Source organism: Rhinolophus sinicus, linkage group LG03, assembly GCF_036562045.2.
Source record: "Rhinolophus sinicus isolate RSC01 linkage group LG03, ASM3656204v1, whole genome shotgun sequence".
In the NCBI taxonomy this organism is placed as follows: Eukaryota; Metazoa; Chordata; class Mammalia; order Chiroptera; family Rhinolophidae; genus Rhinolophus; species Rhinolophus sinicus.
The window spans coordinates 23,747,374-23,769,965 of NC_133753.1; the positions used below are offsets into that span (position 1 = coordinate 23,747,374).

At 42.3% G+C, this 22,592-nt stretch overlaps 2 protein-coding genes across 6 annotated transcripts; one reads left to right on the forward strand and one right to left on the reverse strand.

Moving 5' to 3' along the window:
- Positions 1-1,144: 1,144 nt before the first annotated feature.
- On the reverse strand, positions 1,145-10,510 carry ZC2HC1C (zinc finger C2HC-type containing 1C). The gene is made up of 3 exons (XM_019733566.2): positions 10,382-10,510; positions 8,162-9,509; positions 1,145-2,744 (listed from the first exon to the last, which is right to left on the reverse strand). Exons 2-3 carry the CDS (start codon positions 9,488-9,490, stop codon positions 2,481-2,483), a joined length of 1,593 nt encoding a protein of 530 aa, XP_019589125.2. The 5' UTR covers positions 9,491-9,509; positions 10,382-10,510; the 3' UTR covers positions 1,145-2,480.
- On the forward strand, positions 9,952-22,242 carry ACYP1 (acylphosphatase 1). 5 transcript variants are annotated; one of them, XM_074327203.1, is made up of 3 exons: positions 9,952-10,045; positions 15,136-15,233; positions 21,821-22,242. In XM_074327203.1, the coding sequence occupies exons 2-3, from the start codon at positions 15,144-15,146 to the stop codon at positions 22,034-22,036; spliced, it is 306 nt and encodes a 101-aa protein (XP_074183304.1). In that variant the 5' UTR covers positions 9,952-10,045; positions 15,136-15,143; the 3' UTR covers positions 22,037-22,242. The 5 variants fall into 5 exon arrangements, with proteins under 5 accessions (XP_074183304.1, XP_019589257.2, XP_019589258.2 ...); XM_019733698.2 differs by lacking the exon at positions 9,952-10,045 and adding an exon at positions 10,745-10,918; XM_019733699.2 differs by lacking the exon at positions 9,952-10,045 and adding an exon at positions 14,607-14,726.
- Positions 22,243-22,592: the final 350 nt, after the last annotated feature.

Below are 22,592 nucleotides of genomic sequence, written 5' to 3' on the forward strand. Positions count from 1 at the left end.
GATCACTAAACTTCACAGAATCGTAACTTTAGGGAGAAAAACAATATCACTCTCTGCTACCTCCTGTGTAGTTGTGAAGAGGGATAAATCGATGACAAAAAGAAAACGTTGGCCAAAACGTACTGTGCTACATGAAATACACCCGCTGTTACGAAGCACTGTGTCAGCTACGCTTCTAAATTAAGTGAGTTTCACCATGAGATTTTCCCCACTGCTTAACCTTCTGAACTTTAAAATTTATAACATTTACTTGCACTAAAGGTTCTTGGATAAAGTAGTATATAATTCATGGATATTAACAAGCAGCATTTATTTATCCACCATCATCTTCTGCTATCCAGGAAGAAACTTAGAAAAAGGTTTCTAACCTCTTTCCAAAGATAAGATCAAGCTAAATTTAGAAGACTAACAGATATTCCTGATATAATCAAGACCTAAGCATGTTGAGATCAAAGGGAACGCTAAGACACTATTTTATTTCTCTAGCAGCATAAGAATGAATGACTGCTTCCTGTGTCTGTAGAAAGCACTCCCCCCTGCTCCCCACCCCCCACACACATTTGTTTTCCCTGGAGGGCCCTGATCTGTGACCTTAATAACATCATCCGGGGATCCCAAACCCAAGTGCCCATGGGGGCCAGGCAGATGAGGCACATAAGTGAAGCCGGACAGGTGGGGCTGCAGTGCTCTGAATGCTCCCCCGGTCTGACAGAGCAACTGCTCCTGAACCTCACTCAGTGCTATGCAGGGTTGCTGGCCTGGTGTTTCCAGAACTTCCAGATTTTTAAGAGATGCTCCATATCCCAATTTTAAAATGCCAGATTGTATTTTGGGTGCTGTGCCAGCCAAATAAAACACCTGTGAGGCAAAGCAGTCCACGCTACCACTTTGTGACCTTGGCCACAGGTCATTCTTGCCATCTATTGTTTTTACCATCAAGTGTGAAACAGTGTATACCTCATTAAACTTGCCTGGGGAGTGTATATATTGGGTTAAATATCCACTGTGTCTGTGTGAGCTTTCTTTGAGTGGCCAAGTAAAAGCCCTGTTATGTGAGAACTCTTTTTTTCTTTGCAATAAGAAGAGCGTAAAGCAATTCAATATATGCTGGGTGTTTTTTTTTAAAGTGTTTTTTCAGCCTAGTGTCCTGCAGCTTCACAGCTAAAGCCTTAACTCCACATTTCAAATTGGTCGGGTCTGTTAGCTGAGCCATTTAGCAGAAGCTACAGAAGAAATGGAAGAAGAGTGGCCATCTTTTGTTTAGTAAAACATGGTTTTGTTTCTGCCCAGTCCCCTTTGCCCAGACCAGGTTGGGTGATTTTTTCCAGTATGTTAAACTAACAATTTGAGTAATGCTCTCAGGACAATAACCCTACTAGTGTTTCAGCTCTGTTATGCTAGCTTCATCCTATGAGAACTGATAGCATCCCCTTCAGATACTACCTTAACACTGATCCCATCTGACAAGTCTAGGACTCACTCATTTTATTATTTAATTTTAAATCTCTAAAACCCACCTAATTGACGGCCTAATTATAAAGATTACTTGCACTAGGCATGATTCTGCATAGAGAAAATTCAAAAGATCTGGTGTCTTTTCCTTCAAAGTTTACTTTCTAAAGTAGAAGTTTACTGTGGTATAATCAGCCAGGGACATGTGACACGGCAATGTCCCAGCTTGCTTTGATGGTACATTTTGCTGCCTCATTTAAAAAGCCATCCAACCAACCTACCAACCTAATTTGAAAGCAGAGTGCTAGCAATAGGTGAAACAAGTTTCTTCCCTTTCTTTGACATTAGAAAAGAAACTACAGAGATACATAGTGTCATTTGTCCCATCCCTACCCTGTGAAGTAGATACCATGAGGGTTCCCTTTGTTACACGGTACACCATAGGGAGGGTGTAGGATATACTGGCACCCTAACCTCACATACTTGTGTTGGCTTTTGGCCAGGACCATGCACCAGGGAGGTCAAGGATAAGCTTCCATTTGCCTTACAACAAAATCGTATTATCTTTTATAGAGGATACCCATCTGAGGGACGGTGATCCTGACACAAACATCCTAATGAGTCAACTTCTTGCAGGAGCAAGAAGAGTTAAGAGGAATCAGACAAACATGCAAAGCCAGTGGCAAGAGGGCAGAGCAAAGGCAGGTACTTAACTAGCACTAACCACAAGTGAGCTTGTGAGAAGAGCGTTTTAATGTGGCCTGCTTGCTACTCCTCAGTGTCTTCACCCATCACTTAGGCAATAACATAAGGCACACCAGCCCAAGGTGGTCATTTGGTGGGAAGCCGAGGCTTCCTTTTTGCCCCCTGATGCTTAGCAGTGGGTCTCGCCACTGATTTCAGCTCTGCAGACAGATCTGGGAGATGTGGCAAGTTTTCGTTGCTTCTGCATTAACATCAAAGTCTCCCATTTCCTGCTGAAGAGAAGCAGAGCTTTCTGAACTACTGAGGTTTCCGCTGTTGTCTGCTCAACGGCAATGCTTCCTTGGGGGTGGAGGGCGGTTCTTGATGGTCTTACACTTGGGAATGTGCCTCTCAGCCACCTTAGGAGCAAAGTGGCGGCTACAGTGAGGACACTGAATATAGTCTGGATTTTCTGCAGGCAGGATGGGAGGCAAGTCTGAGTGGTTGCCACCTTTGGCAATTACCTGCTGGACCTCTCGAGCCTGACGGAGGGTACGTATGAAAGATTCATGCTTCTGTCTCCAGTTGCTCTTCCGAGGAGGTTCAGCCTTTAAATAGAAGGAAGACTGATCATTCAAGCTGGCATTTATCTCATCGCCTGAGTCTCCATTAGAATAACAGTAAGGAAATAAAAAGGGTGTTAATCCACAAGGTCAAAGAGAACAGGCATGGAGCAACAGTAATAACTAACTTGCCAGCGTGGTGGTAACTTAAACTAGAGGCCTGCAAAGGGAGAAGCAAGCCATTTTCCCCAGCAGAACCTTTGAGAGGCTCAGTGGAAGTACAAGGTAGTGGAAAGGGGGGAGGCACAGGGCTGAAAAGTAAGTGGGATCCCAGGGCTTCCTACCCCAACTTGCACATCCAAGTATCCAATACTTCCAGCTCCCTCACAGGAGAACAGGAGTTTATTCTCTGGAGAAATTGAACCAGACAGGTTTCAGACTCAGGAAATCCAGGCACAGTGAAGAAAAGGGTTAGCCTTCGTGATGAATTGTGGGGCTGTCCCTCTTTCCCCCCTCTTCTCCTAGAGTACCAAGCACATTGGCACCCTGTTAGGAGACTGAAGGGTTCTCTGGATGCATCAAGCAGGCGAGAGAAAAGCCATCAGACACTGGTTCTGGGGGACCCCTATTGAAAGACTCTCTTTGATAACCCTAATATGAAGACCCTTAGTCAACAAGCCTCACTTAAGCTTAAATATGAATGGACAGCCAAGTATCACCAGATATTTGTGTAAAGCTCTAAGGAGAGAGACCAAAACACACACACACACACACACTCAGGAAGCAGCAACAAGGCAGGTAGCAGAAGATTTTTTTAGTGAAAAACCATAACATCAACAAAGGAGTATTAGAAGAGATTGTGTCCATAAAACAAGAAGAATATATATATAATGAGAAAGAAACAGCCAAAGAACCAGAAAGAACTATTATAAATTAAAACTTTGATAGCTAAAAATAAAAATAGAAATGTGAAGTAATAGCAAGAAAATAACTCAGAATGGGAAAAAAGGTCAAGATGGAAAGTAGAAAAGCAAATGTTAAAAAATTAGTCAACCCAGGAAGTCCAACACCGACCAACATACATTCCAAAAAAACATAGAAGGCAAGAGGAGGAAATTATTTAATAATACTATAAACATTCCTAGAGTTAAAGGTAACTTACTCTTGATATTGAAACAGCCTACCAAGTGTCCAACATAATCATTGTAAAATTTCAGGATTTCAGAATACAGAGAGAATCTGGTAAGCTTTTAGAAAAAAACAAAATGGTTTGATACAATGGAGCAGGAATCAAAATAGCATCAGATTTCTCAACAATAACATTGAATATAAAAGCTAACAGGAAAAGGATTCAAAAGTGCTGACGAAATAATTTTCCACCAAGAATTCTGTACCTGGCCAAATCATCAATTAAATATTAGGGTATTATATAGATATTTTCATTCATCCCAAAACAAAAACATGCCTCCTGTGCATCTTTCTTAGTAAACTTCCACAAAACAAGGAGTAAAGCAAGAGAAAGGAAGACACGAGATGTTGAAAACAGGACACCCAACACAGAGGCGAAGCAAAGAGAGGTCCCAAGACAACAGGTGTGCACCAAGCCCAGAGAATAACCAGTCCAGACTGAAGCAGGAGGAAAAACAATGGTTAAAGGGAGGGTTCCAGAATTTAAAAAATCAAACTGATGGATTATGAGAGGTGTTTGACCATTTGCAAAATCTTTTACAGATCAGACAGATAGATCATCTAGGAAAAAAAAGTTATAGAGAGAAGGTATGTAAGAAACCGAGTAAATGAAAACATGAATCATGGGGTGGCCGGATGGCTCAGTTGGTTAGAACGCAAGCTCTGAACAACAGGGTTGCCGTTTCAGTTCCCACATGGGCCAGTGAGCTGCACCTTCCATAACTAGATTGAAGACAACGAGCTGCCACTGAGCGCTGGTGGGTGGCTGGATGGCTCAGTTGGTTAGAGTGTGGGCTCTCAACAACAAGGTTGCCAGTTTAATTCCCACATCGGATGGTGGGCTGCACCCCCTGCAACTGAAAATTGAAAACGGCAACTGGACTTGGAGCTGAGCTGCACCCTCCACAACTAGATTGAAGGACAATGACTTGGAGCTGATGGGCCCTGGAGAAACACACTGTTCCCTAATATTCCCCAATTAAAAAAAGAAAAAAAGAACAAGAGATAACAAGTGTGGGCGAGGATGTGTGAAAAACAGAAGCCCTGTGCACTGTTGGTGGGAATGTAGAGCCACTATGGATGGAATACAATATGGAGGTTACTCAAAGTATTAAAGACAGATCTATCTTTAAAAAAAAACAAAAAACGTGAATCAGTTATTAACTCCCAGGTACATATGTGGTCAGGGACAGAATTTGTTCACTCATCAGTGCACAAAATTTGTGGTTATTATAATGTAAAAGCTGACCACCGGTTTAACCCAAAAGTGTGATTGCACTACAATGGAAGGATGATAATAAGGGAAGGAGAAAAGTAGGAGGAGAAGGGATATGAAGAAGAGCTTAATCTGCAACATCTATAATATGAGGAACTCAACAGATAATGTACAAAATTAGTAAGAAAATAAGAATACTATTTAGAAATACGGAAATGCATACCAGAAGAGTCATCTATTAAAACTAAAGACTGGGCTGGCCCAGTGGCTCAGGCGGTTAGAGCTCCATGCTCCTAACTCCGAAGGCTGCTGGTTCGATTCCCACATGGGCCAGTGGGTTCTCAACCACAAGGTTGCCGGTTCAACTCCTCGAGTCCTGCAAGGGACGGTGGGCTCTGCCCGCTGCAACTAAGATTGAACATGGCACCTTGAGCTGAGCTGCCGCTGAGCTGCCGCTGAGCTCCCGGATGGCTCAGTTGGTTGGAGTGCATCTTCTCAACCACAAGGTCGCTGGTTCGACTCCCGCAAGAGATGGTGGGCTGTGCCCCCTGCAACTAGCAACGGCAACTGGACCTGGAGCTGAGCTGCGCCCTCCACAACTAAGACTGAGAGGCCAACAACTTGAAGCTGAACAGCACCCTCCACAACTGAGATTGAAAGGACAACAACTTGACTTGGAAAAAAGGCCTGGAAGTGCATACTGTTCCCCAATAAAGTCCTGTTCCCCTTCCCCAATAAAAACAAACAAAACTAAACTAAGACTGCCTCTGGGGGCCAGATTAGGACCTGGAGATGGATAAGGTAGGGTACTGCTGCTCCGTGTTATAGGTCGCTTAGTACTACATGATCTTAAAAATGTATTCAAATATTATTTAGATTAAAATTAATTTTAAAAAGAAGAAAAAAGAAAGAAGGTAAGTAGCTGTTTGGTGATCTGATGCCATTAATGATGACTGACAGAAAGAGATGTCATCGAAGGAAAAGGAAGTCTCCATCAGGAGAGTCTTAGGAAACAGACAAGAAGGCAAGAGAATCAGTGTTAGAGATGGCATCCAGGAACCTTTAACAGAACTGAATGAGGAGAAAGTTCCTCAACTATATGATACTTATACTTAAATTATTCATCATATTGAAATGTTATTCAATTAACACAATCACAAAGGGGTCCCTGTGTTCAAATGCTTAAGGTCCAGTAGAGAGACAAGAGGTACTATACTGAAAGTTACGTGACTATTACAGGACATAAGAAAATTTACCCATTCTGAGTTCACTAGAGGAATGAGAGGGAGACACAAACCACTTAGCTTCCAAAAGCACAGAGCTTTGGAATAAGACTTGGGACATTCCAAGTTGGGGAGTGCATCTCAATCCAGATCTTTTCCGCCTTGGTGTCCTCGATGTAATATAGGCCCACAAAGCAAATTAGTTTCCACAAAGCAAAGGTGCCTGATCTCAAGAAATCCAATTCTTTGGCTTCACCGCTGTGTTTAGGAATTTAAGAAACACAAGATTCTTTTAGGTTCTGGCCAGAAATAAACCGCTGTAGTGGGACAGAAAATACCCAGTGGATTATGGGGTTGACCAGAAAGAAAACAGGAAAGAACAGTAACTGGTGATCATATCATTATCTGTAAGAGCAAAATGTTGACTTCTTGTTGGAAACTGGATTTCAGGGAGATTCTCCCTAAACATGGAAAGGACTTTCATGTGGTGATCTCCCAAACTAGACTGAAAGAAAGAATTCTAACTGCAAATGACTCCTAGCAGCCATCACATAAACGTGAGTTTTTAAGGGCCACAGCAAATGAGCACATAAACTATAAAGAGCTAATGGACAAGAGGTGTTAGCACAGCAGCGGGAAGGTTGGAAAGATATGAAAACAGAATGATGCTAGAAGATTAGAGCTGGATGGGGCTTTGAGATCGTGTGGTCTAGGCTTTCCCAAACTTGGACCACTTGCATACCACTTTCACGTTATCTGCCTTACTATTAATTACTTTGTTTTTTTCTTTAAATTCATGATTCCTAGAAATCAAGGGCTTACCATGGTGTTAGATTTTTTAAATATACACTAAAACTACTGAAATAAAAAGTGTTTGTCACTTTGAGAAACACTCATTTACAAACCAAGCGGCATAACCTTGATAGGATGGTGGACGTATTCATTAGACAATCTTCTCCAGATCTGATGGGCCAAGTGTGCCGATGAAGTTCCCCTAAACTTACCATGAAAGTATTTCGAAGTCCTTCCTTTTCACAACCTAGTTTTTCTGCAGCTAGGAATGTTAATCAAAAATAAAATCCTTTAACTTTTAAGGTGTTTACACTCCAAATTGGGGGAAGAATTCCAAACTTAATTGTGTTTCATGTATTTATTTAGAAGGTGTATCAAAACTGAGCTAGCTTTGAAAAAGCAGATATGGTTATAGGAGTGGTAATAGAGCCTTATCTGGGGAGGTGGCAGAGAACAAAGAGCAAGGAATTCTCTCAAGATGGTGAAGTGCTGAATAGCTTTTTTTCTTTATATTTTTCATGTCTTTAAATTTTCTATAGTAAATGTGTATTACTTTTATAATCAAAAGGATATATATTTTTTAAGTCTAGATTTTGGAGTCATTCCGACCCAGATTTAGATGCTGACTCTGTCATTTAAAGCTGTTTGTGATCTCAACCAAGTTAACCTCTCTGAGACTAGATTTTTTTAATTGATAAGAGACAATGAAATCCTAACTTGGTTGTGGCGAGGATCACATGAAAAGCTCCAGTCACAGTGACTGGCACACAGTAGTAATCAATACATGTTAATTCCCACTTTCTCCCTACATGACACTTACATTTTTTTCTTTACAAAAATCTGATGATATACAGAGGATGCCCCAAAAATGTATACACATTTTAAGAAAGGAGAAAACTGTATTAAAATCGTAATACTCAATAGATACTGATAACAAAAGATGAATACAAGTCGTGTATATACATTTTTTTTTGGTACCCCTGGTATATAACAGGCCCTTACAATGATCCCCACTCAAAGTCAAATCCATAAGGCCCTGTTACCTTAACTGAGGCTGGTCCCTTCCAGTTCAAGTACTGCTCTAGTTCTGTGCCCTTGGCCCGGGCCCTGGAGGAGTCAAACACTTTCCTCTTGGAACCCTGCATCCTGCTGCAGACGTTGGAGTGTCTCTCCAGCCTGAGCAAGAGAAACTTGCGTCCACAGTGGCTGCACTTGCCAAGTTCTGGCTCTTGAGTGGAACAGCTGGAACCTGAAGAGTCCAGTGCCTTAGACAAGCTAGAATGGCTTGTAGATCCTGGCAAAGCACTGCCCGGCGCTTCTGAGGGCTGAGAAAAGTTCTGCTTCAACGGCCCTGAGACGTGGGCTCGGATTTTGTTATTGCTTGCCATTAGTCTTTCCCTTTTGAGCTTCTGTATACCATAATCAGAAAAATGGAATGGACTAGAATTTTCTTGAGACTGTCCCCAAGTTTCATTCTCTCCCCTGTCTCGACCGAAGACCCCCTTAGACCTGTTTTCCGGGGAGAAGATAGGTTTGTACACAGTGTTGCTATTACCTTTGCCTCTCCTCCTGGGAAATGTCATTCTCTGTGGCTCTATTTTTTCCTTTTCCTCAGCCTGTTCCTTTTCCTTCTGGATCCTTCTGAGTTCCTCCTCTGTCTTCTTCAGCTTTTCCCTTAGGAGGTTCTCTTTTCTTCGGATTTCCTGCTCTAAACTTTCCCCAGCAGCTTCTAGTCTTTGGATCTGTGTCCACTCAGTCCCATGGCGGTTTGCCATGGCCCTCTCCTCCTGTGTGGCAGCAACAGTACCAACCACAGATGAACTCACCCAGTTCCTTGAACCCAAGCTGCTGTATGAAAACTCTCTTGGCTCAGGGGGTCTGGGGGAGACATTATGGTCCCCATCAGTGCCAGTCTCACGTGTACTATAAGACTTCCGATGGAATACGGGTTTCAGCGGGTATGCCCGGTCCACTCCAATTCGTTTCTTTGTAAAGGGGATGAATTCCTGGTTATGTGCATTGGGGTATTGGGATTGAGAGCTTGATGAGTAAAACAAACCCTTTGCTTGGCCCCAGAGATTGTTTCTTGGATCTTGCTGGCTGATTCCAGCACAGTGGGGATGGTAGTAGCTCTGGGCTTTGGTGCAGGCATTCCATTTGGAGTGAGTGTACAGATTATCCAGCACCAGCTCATTGTTGCTCAAAAGCTTCTGCTGGGAATTGTTCCTCAGGTGCTGCATCGAGGACTGCTGGGAAGAGCCATCTTTTTCATAGTGGTGTTGCTTAGCGGAAGGGTTCCCTGGGGCATCCGCCTTATTATATGGGAGCATAACGCCCACAGGCAAGGGTGGAGCTAACTGGAGACCAGCCATTCAGGGCCTGGACTGAAGCCTAGGAGAGATGAAATATATGTGAGAAGATATATGTGAGAAGTTTGTCTGAGGTTCACCCTGGTTGCTTAACTCAACTGTTTCTATCATACATTTGTCCTACCCACATTTTCCTTTAAACTTTCTAGGGACAGTGGTGCTGGGTCTGCCAGAGCTCTCATTCAATAAGCAGGTGGTGAGCGCTGATTATGTCCTGGGAGTGCATGTTAGGTCCTGAGGATAGAAAAACGAATGTGATACAGGTGTTCCTGCCACCTCGCTTTCCTTTACACCAGTACCAGCCTCTGCCACACATACAGGGATGCGCCTGCCATACACAGTACACGCCGTAGTGGGGGGAAAGAGCTATTGGATTGGATGGGATTGGAAGTCAGGTTGCAGGCCTGTGACGCAAGACGAGCAACTTCCCCTTCTGGCTCCAGTTCCTTCACCCGTAAACTGAGTGGTTCCCTCAGAGTTACATGACTGGAATTTAGGGACCTCAGGATTCCAAGTCCAGCCCCATCATTTTACAGGTGGGAAAACTGCGGCCTAGAGGTAAGTGCCAGGGCTTCCCTCCTGCTGGAACCATGCTTGACTCCAAGGAGCACAGAGGCTGCCCAGGGCCTGCAGCAGGGGCCTGGCTATCAAACCCTCACCCAGCGAGTCCCCGCGGCTCAGAAGGCCAGGGGTTGGTAACTGAGAAGCGGGGGCCACCTGCCTTGGCCGCCGCGGGTTTTAGGTCCGGAACGCGGAAGTCACGTTCTGTTCTGGAGGATCAGGCGGAGCGCCCCACTGGGGACTCTGCTTTGGGGACAAGCCCTCGCTTTTCTGTCTATCGGGCCTGTGGGAGGTCGAGGTGCTGACCCCACGTCTCCCCGTCCTCCCGCCTACCTGAGGCTCTCCAGGACAACTCCTGCTCAGGGGCAACCCCAGGACTTAGTTTTCTTGACCAGACCCCTACCAACCAACCGACCGCCGCGCAGGCGCTCTCAGCTGGCCCCTGTTATTCCCGTTGCCGAGGAACGGGGTCGCGTGCGCTCCCAGCCCCGCCTCTCGCCTGTGGCCGCGGGGGAAGCACGCACAGGCGCAGTCCCGCGACCCGTGGGGAGCCGCCCCGGAGGGAGGTGAGGCGCGCCGGAGTGTCACTTGACCCGGTGTCCGGCCAACTCTACAGCTTCGTCCAGCCCAGCCCTTGGGGAACAAGGGAGGGGACGGGAGAGCTTTTTCTGGGGCTCCATCAAAGAACTTGTATTTTTCTGAGAGCGATGACCCCAGACCCCGTGGTGTGCCCTTCTCGGGCAAAAGACGGCGCCCCTAGATGTGCCCTGGAGTCGTTCAGCCGCAGGATTGCGATGTCCGCCCACACAGCGGCAGTGAGCCTGCTGGTAGTCTTGCTTAGCGTGCTCGGCTGCTTCGTACGCGCCCCAGGTATGGCTGCACTGTCTCTCCGTGCTTTCCCTCACCCATAGTTTGGAGCTGGCGGTCAAATTATAGCAACTTGGCTAGGTTTTGCTACGCAGTATCTTTCTGGGATAGTTTTGTAGCCAGTGTAATTATTTTGATATAGTGTCTTACTCTCACGTGGTAACTCTGGCCGTCTCTTCGTAGAGCCCAAAAATGACTCAACCACATGTAATGATAATAAAGTTAACTACTAGATCGAAAATAAGCAGTATAGCCTGGCTTCAACAGTAAGTGATACTCTGTGACCTGTTAACATCAGAAGAGTTTATTTGCCTTCATGCTTCAGTTCATTTGTATAAGCTGTTTGGAACCGGCAACTGACTTTTTCCTTATAACTACTTAAAAGATTCATGCACATGGACAATAATATAGACAGCAGTAGTCGGTGTTAATACTTCAATATATCATTACAGCTTTTACATATTACAAAGCAATTCCTTGGTGGCCCCCCCTTGTTTTCTTTCCTGGTTGACTTCCTATTTGCTTTCTTTATAGGACTCCTATATGGAGTTCCAGACATTTCCCACTCTTCTCAAGATTCCAGTTATTTCAGCAATCCGCCTGCCTGTCAACTTCCACAGCTCCCCTCCAGTCTGGCCGAATTTCCTGGAGTGCTTACTTCCATCTTGTGTTTTGAGGAAAAATAATCTTTCTCTTTCCATTTGTTCTATTGAATTAGTCCCTTTCAGCATCCTCTAGGAATGGACTCCATGACTTTACCCCTCCATCTTGTTAACGTCAAGTTGTATTAATCTTATACTCTGGTTTTAAAATATGCTTAACTTCTCCTGCAAAACGAACCTCATTTCCCTTGACCTGTGGCCCCTTACCCTAGGATCCCATTTATTTCTCCTCTGTTCCTCAAGACTTCTTAGTAGAAATTTTACATTTGCTGCCGCCACTTCCTCATCTCCTCCTCACTGTTCAGTCCACTGTGGTGTGGCTTCTACCCTTTCCACTTTATGTAACTGCCAGGCTACCAGTGACTTTCCAATGACCAAAGACAAAAGCTGCTACTTCTTCAGCCTACTCATTTAACATTACTGATTTTTCACTTCCTTGGAACTCTCTTCTCACTTGATCCTGTGCCTTCTTGGCTTCTTTTTTGTGTTCTTGCTCCATCTTCTACAGGGCTGTGTCTTTTCCTCACCTGTCCCCCAAATTTAGGTGTTCTCCAGAGCCCTCTTATTTCTCGTATATATGCAGTTCCAGACTGCATATGGTTTCAACCAAATACTGAAATTTCAGGTCTCATCTATGTTTAAATGGTATCTGGCTTAGCTCTCTCTCCTTAGTTACAGACTCAGATTTCCAACTGCCCATTTAGTTCCTCAGGAACCTCAGACTCAGAGTAACAGAAAACAAACTCATGATCACCTCCCCACTCCCCCAACCCACTTCTTCTTCAGTGTTCCCTCTCATACTAAAAGCATCAGTCACCTTCTACATCTCTGTCTTTGTCACACTCCCTTCTAACTGGTCAGCAGGCTCTGTTGAATTTATTCTGTAGTGTCTCTTATATATGACCCCTCCTTTACATTTCTACGACCCTAAGTGAGTTCTTGCTCACTTCTTACTGGGACGGCATGCATCACTCACCTAACTGCTGTTCTTCCCTTCAACATCTGCTTCCCAAGCCCATCCTTTATGCTGCTGCCAGAACAATTACCTAAATAGTAATATTATTGTCCTACCCAGTGGCTTCTACTTTACCTATAGAATAAAGTTGAAACATGTAATCTGACGTGGTATTTCCACCTACCTGATTAGGTCCAGCCTACCTTTCAAGCCCTGCCTCCCCAGAGTCTAGCCCAGTGAATCTCAACCTTGGCTGCACATGCTGTGCGTGCTGTGCATGCTGTCCGTGCTTTAGCACTACCTGGAAGGCAATTTCTGGGGGTAACATCTGTATATCAGCATTTTTTTTTTTTTTTTTTTACCATTGTGAGCAATGCTGTGATGATCATTTGTGCAATACCTATTTTTGTGACGGGTATCAGCATTTTTAAAAGCTTCCCCTCAGATCCTAATGTGCAGCCAGGGTTGAAAACCCCTGATCTAGCCACTCCTGACTAATTGCACTTTCTTACCTCAGTAGTACTACCTTACCCCAAGCTCCACATACTGGGAGGTGGTAGACATAGAATTTATGGCAGTGGGCTCTGTGCTCAGACTGCCTGCAACTAAATCCCAGCTCCATCACTTACTAGTGGTGGTTGTGTAACCTGGATAATATTTCCTCCAAGAATGTTTTCCCCATCTTCCCAGTCAAAATTAATCTCTTTGTTCCTTTGTGCTCTCATGATATTTTCTGTTCTGGTTACAGCACAGGCCTGGCTTATGAGGAGCTCTTGATGGGTGTTCATGGAACTGAATTAGCATGTTGTACATTGTATTGTCTTTATTTGCATGCATGTTTGTTTCTTACAGTAAATAAAAAACTCTTTGAGGACAAAGATTATATATCATTCAGATGATCTTTATATACCCTACAGTGTCCCATAAATAGTAGACACTCAATAGGTCTTTAATTCTATTGAGAAACTAGTTTTTTTTTAAATGAATTTTGGAGAAAGAACACCAACCAGTTACACTGTTTAGCATTATTTTCAAATATTGCCAAGCATAACATCCAATCCAGTTTCCCCCCACCCCCACCCCTATGCCAGCACTAAGGTTATATTTTCCAGGATCCAGAGCCTGACTTCGTAGTGGGGAACTTGTGGAATGATTCCATTGCAAATCCATCTCTCCTTGCCAAGTCTGCCAATGTGGCATATTCACATATGGAGTCTTACATCATGAAGGGATGTAATGTATACAAGCAGTCCAAAGAGGAACAGTAAACACAGTTTCCCTCCATACACATTCTTAATCACAAGGGTAGCTGGATTCAAATGCCTACAAGGTGACCCTACTTTAAACAATCATCGTGCACAACACCCCTTGACAATTCCCTTTGCCCAAAAGAAATTTATGCAATTTGGTCATTTGGCTTACATTGATTGATTCAATTGTGATTCTGGAGCCATGGGTTATTTTGTTTGTGCTTGGGATTGATTGATTTAGATAAGCGTTATTTGGAATATTCTTAATAAGATAAACTCTGGTGAGCAGCTTCGAGAAGCACAGAAAGAGAAATAACCACCCCTAGGACCTCTTACACACTTATCCCCGCTGCTCCTAATTCCAGACTTAGGCATGACTTAAAATTTGAGAACTGAAAGAAAAAGTCAATGCAGCAAGGTTGCATGTATTCTATTCAATGTATTTGTTTATACTGTTTAATGTTTATTGCCCGTCTCCCATCTCCAGAATTTAAGCTCCTCTGGGCCAGAATCCTTTTTGTTCACTGATGTATGTCTACCTAGAACTGCGCCTGACACACAGAAGGCTCTCAGTAAATATTTATTGAATGATTGGGTTTATCTCAAGTGCTTCATCGTCTGTATCTTTCTCCCCATGAGAAAAATGAGAAAAGACGTGCTCTTGGTGACTGAGAAGGGTGAGGGCTCGGTCCGTAGAATCCGAGTTGAGAGTTCCTGGACAGATCCCCAGCCCTAGGCTCCCGAGAGGTCCCAGACAACCGGCCTCGAAATCCCACCCTCTGGGCGGGCTCTCGGCAGACTCTGCCGTCCCTGATTGGTCAGCAGACGTGATGGGCATGTGAAACAGCGAAGGAGGAACCGCGCCCTGAGCTTCCGGGCGCGGCGGTTACGCGCCTAGGAGAACCGTTGTGGTGGTGGTCGGGGTGTTGTGCCGGACCGAGAGGGTGAGCGTAGGACGGGGCCCGGGGCATGCCTATCAGTTCAATTGGCCCTAAAATGTTACTAGAAGGAGATTCTGGCGGCCACGTGAAAGCCAGGTCCGTGGGAAGAGGAAGGGATGGAGAGGGAGCAGGACTGGTGTCGGGAGGTATTTGGCTAAACAGGTAATTGTCTCAAAAGAGGCCTCTGTGGGCAGTCGCGACCCGAAGCTCACTTGCCCAGGTGTCTCCCTGTTATTCACACACCCTCTCTTACGCGTGTCCACCAGCGTACTCTGGAGTTCGGGGACCTTAAGTCAGGGAGAGGTCGCAGTGGTTAAGAAGTGTGGATGTGGCCCTTTCTGCCTCAGGATTGGGGTTCCTGACATAGGATAATGAGTCCTGTTTCCTTTTCTGCTTTTCTGGTTTCTGACAGGTTTGAGCATGAGTATGGCAGACGGGGACACCCTAATATCTGTGGATTATGAAATCTTTGGGAAGGTGCAAGGGGTGTTTTTCCGCAAGTACACTCAGGTATGTGGCCTATAGACTTTGGGGACATGCCTAAGTTATTTCCTGACAGATGTGCATTGGGAGAAGCTGGCTGTTTGGTAGCTGCATGGCAAAGAGGTGGTTTGTAGAGCAATGGGTATGAAAATGCTTTGGCTAAAATACAATGCTGTTATTTTTGGTCTCTTCTAACAGTGGTACTTGAGTACCTAGACACATATTAATAAGCTTCTCTGTCTTCCAAAGGGGATTAGAGGGCTGCCCCAGTTCGCCCTGTTATGGTATCATCAAATCAAGTTATAATTCTTGCAGAAAAACTAGTGATGGTCAAGAAGATGGTGTTTAGATGAACTCATGACATTTATGTAATTGCTTCCTCTATAGCTGCTGCATTTTCTTCAGAACTCTTTCTCTTCTTCAACCTCCCTCATCCCCTTTCCCCCAATTAATACATTTCTACTCATTTTGACTTTGAAAGAAGAACTGCCTTTTCCAGCTGCAGCTTTTCTGATGAAAATACTTAATCCATTCCAGGATCAGTAATGGTAACTCTGAACTTGGAGCCTGGTGTTCCAACTAGAGGACTAGGGAGTGATTGAAGGGATGACACACTATTAACAGCCTCTACCTCTGGCTTAATGTCGTTAATCTTCCTTCAACATGCACACACAAATGCAATCTCAATTTCCCTTTTGTCTTCTCTAGGGGAGTATCTGAGCTAATGTCTGCCAAGTGTCTGCAACCTCAAAGATAATGAGTTAAGACTGCAGAACTCTCCAAGTGTCACATTCCTGGGACTGTGGTACTTAAAATTCAACCCGAGTCTTTGAAATATGAATGTTAAATGTCACTACCTCTTTTTTCCAATTTCTTACAAATCTTTTCCTCCTGTTTCACACTCATATAAGAAGTGGCTGTTGAAAACAAGAATTGATGAAAATCATAGCAAAAGAGCTATGTTGCAGTTGGTTTTGCTACCAATTATGCAAAATAAGTTCATGTGATATAGTAAATGGAGGTGACAGCTTCAAAGATTAAAGTTGTTGAGGGAAAAGGACCAGATGGTAATGTAGCCCATCTTTCTCTACTCTCCCCACCCCCGACCCCCAATTTAGAGACAGTACAAAAAAAAAAGCAGAAAAACAAATATTGATTTGGAAAACTCCAAGGAAAATGCCATTTTTTCCCTCTTAACTAGACTTGTAGCTTATTCTTTCTACATATAATAATGTAAATATATATGGTCATTTTAACAATTGTTTTGTATTACTACAGTCTGTTTGCATGTTGGTATCACCTAGCCTCTTAATGAAATTACGTCACTCCTAGAATGAGTGATGAGAATACTTGAAGGGACTTTTTTGTTTTTAAGTTGAAATATAATTCAATCCCATAAAATGAATCCCAATTCATCCCATACAATTCACCTTTTTAAAGTGTCAATTTCAGTGGGTTTTAGTATATTCACAACGTTGTGCACTAATTCCAGAACATTTCATCACCCCCATAAGAAACCACATACCTATTAGCACTCACCCCTTATCCCTCCAGCCCCTGGCGATCACTAACCTCATTTCTGTTTCTGTGGATTTGTCTATTCTGGACCTTTAATGTAAATGGCATCATAAACAGTGTGTCCTTTTGTGTTTGGTTTCTTTCACTTAACATAATGTTTTCAAGGTTTATTCATATTGTAGCATATGAGTACTCCATTCCTTTTTATGGATCAATAACATTCCGTTGTATGGATGTACCACATTTTACTTATCCATTCATCAATTGATAGCTGTTTAGATTGTTTTCACTTTTTGGCTATTATGAATAATGATGCTGTGAACATTTATGTACTTGTTCTTATGCAAACATTGTTTTCAGTTCCCTTGGGTATATATACCTAGGAGTAGGTTGCTGGGTCATATGGTAACTCAATGTATAACTTTTTTGAGGAACTGCGAAACTATTTTCCAAAGCAACCGCATCATTTTATATTCCCACTAATGATGTATGAGAATTCCAATTTCTCCAGATCTTTGTCAACAATTGTGTGTGTGTTTTTTTTCTTTTATTTATTTTAAGTGTGTTTTTCCAGGACCCGTCAGCTCCAGGTCAAGTAGTTGTTTCAATCTAGTTGTGGAGGGTGCTGCTCATAGTGGCCCATGTGGGGATGGAACAGGCAACCTTGGTTTTAAGAGCACTGCGCTCTAACCAACTGAGCTAACCGGCTGCCCCAACAATTGTTATTGTCTGTCTTTTTTATTAGAGTCATCCTAATGTGTGTGAAGTGGTATCATTGTGGTTTTTTGTTTTGTTTTGAGGTATCAGTGAATTTAAAAGGATTGATATCAGACAAAGCATGTTCTCTAACCACAGTGGAACTAAACTGTAAATCAATAACAGAAAGATAACTGGAAAATCCCCAAATAATATGGAAACTATATAATACACTTTTTAAAAAGTGGTAAAGTATGTATAATGTGGAATTTATCATTTTAACCATTTTTAGTGTACAGTTTAGTGACCGTAAGTACATTCACATATGTTGTGCTACCATCACCACTATCCATCCACAGAACTATTTTCATCTTGCAAAACTGAAACTCTGTACCCATTAAATAACTCTAATTCCCTTCAGCCCCAGGCAATTACAGTTCTACTTTCTGTCTGTGTGAATTTGACTACTCTAGGTACCTCATATAAGTGGAATAATGCAGTGTTTGTCCTTTTGTGACTGCCTTATTTCATTAGCATAATGTCCTCAAGGATCAGACGGGTTGTAGCATCTGTCTGAATTTCCTTTTTCAAAGCTGAATAATATTCCAGTGTATGTATATACCCTCATTGTGGTTTTGTTTGCCTTCCCCTCATGACTAATGATGTTGAATATTTTTTCATGTGCTTATTGGCACATGAAAAAAAAAGATATTATATACCTTCTATGGAGAAATTTTCTTAGGAAAAAACACTGTTTACTTGTTTAGACAGATATTCAAAACTGAATGTGAGTCAGCAACTATGCTATTAATTAAAAAATAAGAACAGAATCGAGAGTACACAAATAAAACCTATTCAAATCCTTTGCCCATTTTTTTTTTTAAGATTTTATTGGGGAAGGGGAACAGGACTTTATTGGGGAACAGTGTATACTTCCAGGACTTTTTTTTTCCCCCAAGTCAAGTTGTTGTCCTTTCAGTCTTAGTTATGGAGGGCACAGCTCAGCTCCAGGTCCAGTTGCTGTTGCTAGTTGCATGGGGTGCGGCCCACCATCCCTTGTGGGACTCGAGGAATCAAACTGGCGACCTTGTGGTTGAGAGCCCACGCTCCAACCAACTGAGCCATCCGGGAGGCAGCTCAGCTCAAGGTGCTGTGTTCAATCTTAGTTACAGGGGGCACTGTCCACCATCCCTTGCGGGACTCGAGGAATTGAACCGGCAACCTTGAGGTTGAGAGTGCACTGGCCCATGTGGGAATCGAACCGGCAGCCATCGGAGTTAGGAGCACGGAGCTCTAACCGTTTGAGCCACTGGCCCGGCCCCTGCCCATTTTTTTTTTTTTTTTAAAGATTTCTTTTTGTTGTTGTTGGGAAGGGGAACAGGACTTTATTGGGGAACAGTGTGTACTTCCAGGACTTCTTTTTTCCAAGTCAAGTTGTTGTCCTTTCAATCTTAGTTGTGCAGGGTGTCATTCAGCTTCAAGTTGTTGTCCTTTCAATCTTAGTTGTGGAGGGTGCAGCTCAGCTCCAGGTCCAGTTGCCATTTTCTAGTTGCAGGGGGCACAGCCCACCATCCCTTGCACGAACCGGCAACCTTGTGGTTGAGAGGATGCATTCCAACCAACTGAGCCATCCGGGAGCTCAGCGGGAGCTCAGCGGCAGCTCAGCGGCAGCTCAGCTCAAGGTGCTATGTTCAATCTTAGTTGCAGGGGGCGCTGCCCGCCATCCCTTGCGGGACTGGAGGAATTGAACTGACAACCTTGTGGTTGAGAGCCCACTGGCCCATGTGGGAATCCAACCGGCAGCCTTCGGAGTTAGGAGCATGGAGCTCTAACCGCCTGAGCCACCGGGCCGGCCCCCCCGCCCATTTTTTAATTGAGTTGTCTTACTGTTGAATTATAAGAAGTTTTTATATATTCTGGATACTAGTCCCTTATTACGTATATTATTTGCAAATACTTCTCCTAGTCTGAGGATTTTGTTTTTTACTTTTTTGATGAAAACTTTGAAGCCCCCAAATTTTTAATATTGATGAAGTCTAACTTATCTATTTTTTCTTTTGTTGCTTGTGATTTTAGTGTTATACCTAAGAAACCTTTGCTTAATCCAAGGTCATGAGGGTTCATGCTTATGTTTTCTTCTAAAAGTTTCTGCTAAGGGTTTTGTAGTTCAAGCTCTTAGCTTTAGATCTTTGATTTAATTTAATTTTTTTTGTGGTGTGAAGTAAGGAGTCCAATTTTACACTTTTAAAGCATGTGGATATCCAGTTGTCCCACCACCATTTGTTAAAAACACTATTATTTTCACCATTGAATCGTCATACCACTCTTGTCAAAAATCAATTGACCATAGATGTAAGGGTTTATTTCTGGACTCCAATTCTATTCCATTGATCTTTATGTCTAGCCTTATGGCAGTACCACATTGTCTTGATTACTGTAGCTTTGTAGTAAATTTTGAAATCAGGGTGTGGGTGTGTGTGTGTGTTTGGGTTTGGTTTGCTCTTTTTCTAGTTTCCTGTTGATTTGAGGGGACTTTCTTTTTATTCATTTATTTATATTATTATTATTGGAAAGGAGGAAGCATAACAGCTCCTCAGCTCTTTTTTTTTTTTTAAAGTTTCAGGTGTACAAAGCAATGCAATAGACATTTACACCCTTCACAAAGTGAAAACCGCCCCCCCACCCCAGGAGGGGACTTCTTTTTAGATTGAGACTAGAGTTGGTGATTATATTCCTTAAAATGTTGCCAGAATATGATTATTAGGGAGAATTATCTTTTTGGAATTTCCTTAGGAAAAAACATTGTTTACTTAGATTTCAAAACTGAACATGAGTCAGCAACATTATGCTATCATTTAAAAAATAAGAACAGAATAGAGTACTCAAATAAAACCTGTAGGAAATTACTGTTCTCAACACTAGTCAAACTTGGGAGTGTTTTGTTGAAAAGACAAGTGTTAGGATAAAGAAATTCAGATAAATCACATTGCAATTTAAAGATCTGACTGTTACCTCATGTTCAAAACTCAGTACAATTATTCTTATAGTTAGATACCATATAAGGTAACTAAGAACTAGGGTTAGCCAACTATCCCAGGTTAATTTGAAACAAAAGAGCACGATTGTTATACAAAGTCAGTTGGATGTGGCGTCTTCCTCAAAATCCATTCTCTGCATTTTTTTTTTATGCCATCTCCACACTTAATGCACGCTGTGGGTATTTCCTATTTTTCTTCATTCTTTAATTTCTTCTGTGTCCCTTAAACTTATTTGATTGCAGTCTCTTCATTATGCATTATGCCTTTGCTTTGAACATATGACTTGATAGATACTTCATTTCCTCATCAAACATGGTTTTGCTATGCATAACATTTTCTTTGGCGAACTCCTACAATTTCCCACATTTACTACGTCACTCCTCTGGCATTTGAACATTCAATCATGTTAGCTCCATTTTCTTTTGTAATCCAACCCCTTCTATTTAGATAGATTACTTTAACAATAACTTTATAACACCCTTACTTGGACATTTTACAAAAATAAAATTACCTCTAAAACATTGGTACCTTTCCAACTTTTCAGTGATTCCACAGTTTAATGACTTAAAGGAAAGAACACTGGACCAGCTAAGAAAGCAACTATAATGATTAGATGGTCTTCATAGGCTTATTCAACTTTAAAGGTGTGATTATTTACACCGAAAAAAGGAAAGTCAAGTGAAAACCTGATAGTATGTAGTCTCATGAAGCTTTGATGTTCAGAGGCTGATCACCAGCTGCTTTTTCCTTCTCTAGGAGGATGACAGAAAGTGGACTTTAGATGCAATATAAAGATCATGGGTTAGACAGTATCTACAGTGAGAACAATGGAGTGAGTTGCCCAGGAAATTGTGAAATACTCTCTAATGATCTTTAAAGATAAAATGAACACGTATCCATCTGGATTTGTTTAAGTGTGGTCCCAATTAAAGACAGAGAGAAGGATCAGATAACTTCATGCTTTTTCTATGTAACATACCGAATAGATTCTTGAGTAGGAGAAGGGAAAATAAGGACAATACAGCCCAGTATCCTAACAACAGTTAGCCTTAAGGAATCCTTTTGAAAGTATCTGATCTCGTCTGAAGTCTTTAGTACTTAACCAAATTGACTACATAGTGAAAAATTCTAGTGCCTGGATTTTATAGGGTAGAAAAAGGAAATGGACTCAAGTAGCCAACGCTTCCTATTAAAATCAGCAGTGAGATTCTTCTTGGTGTTGTTCTGTTTTGACTGTTCTGGACAATATCAAATTAGTTTCAGTGGCTTGATTCTAGGCCAAGGTTCTGGCAACAGATTGTAGTCTCTCTTTGTTTTGTTCAATCTCACTGGATTTCTCTCTCGTTTTTGTGTTTCCCTTAGGCTGAGGGTAAAAAGTTGGGATTGGTAGGCTGGGTCCAGAACACTGACCAGGGCACAGTGCAAGGACAATTGCAAGGTCCCATCTCCAAAGTGCGTCATATGCAGGAATGGCTTGAGACGAAAGGAAGTCCCAAATCACACATCGACCGAGCGAACTTCAACAATGAGAAAGTCATCTTAAAGTTGGATTACTCAGATTTCCAAATTGTGAAATAATGACCTGAATTTAAATTTTCCAAGATACTCTCAGTGGTTTTGTTTTTTATTGTTAATAGAGATAGAATTATTCTGTTCAATATTAGAATTTGTCAGTAAATTATTTTAGTATCATATACTTGAATATTACTGTGTATTATTGTATGTATGATAGAAGGATTACAACTGTACACAATTCTAATTAATAAACACACATTAGAACCTTCTGTGTAGGGTACTTTATTTTTGGTCAACTTAATTTTTGGCAAAATAAGAGGTATTTACTCAGTAAACATCTGTGGGAAGATAATTTTGAGGTAATTTAAAGAGGTCTGAAAGAAAAAGTTAGCAGTTACTTAGAGTCATTCCTTTAAATGGCTTCCCTGAAGTTTTCTTCAGGAAATTGCACACCTAATAAGAACAAATACCACAAGTTCAATTTGTTAGCTGTTCACACGATGTTTTAGACTCATTACTTTTAGTTTTCTGGAGTTTCTGCTGTGATTTGTTTTCTCTGGGTAGGGAATTCACAAAAAGCAATGTTATGGGCTAAATTATGTCCCCCCACAAATCTATT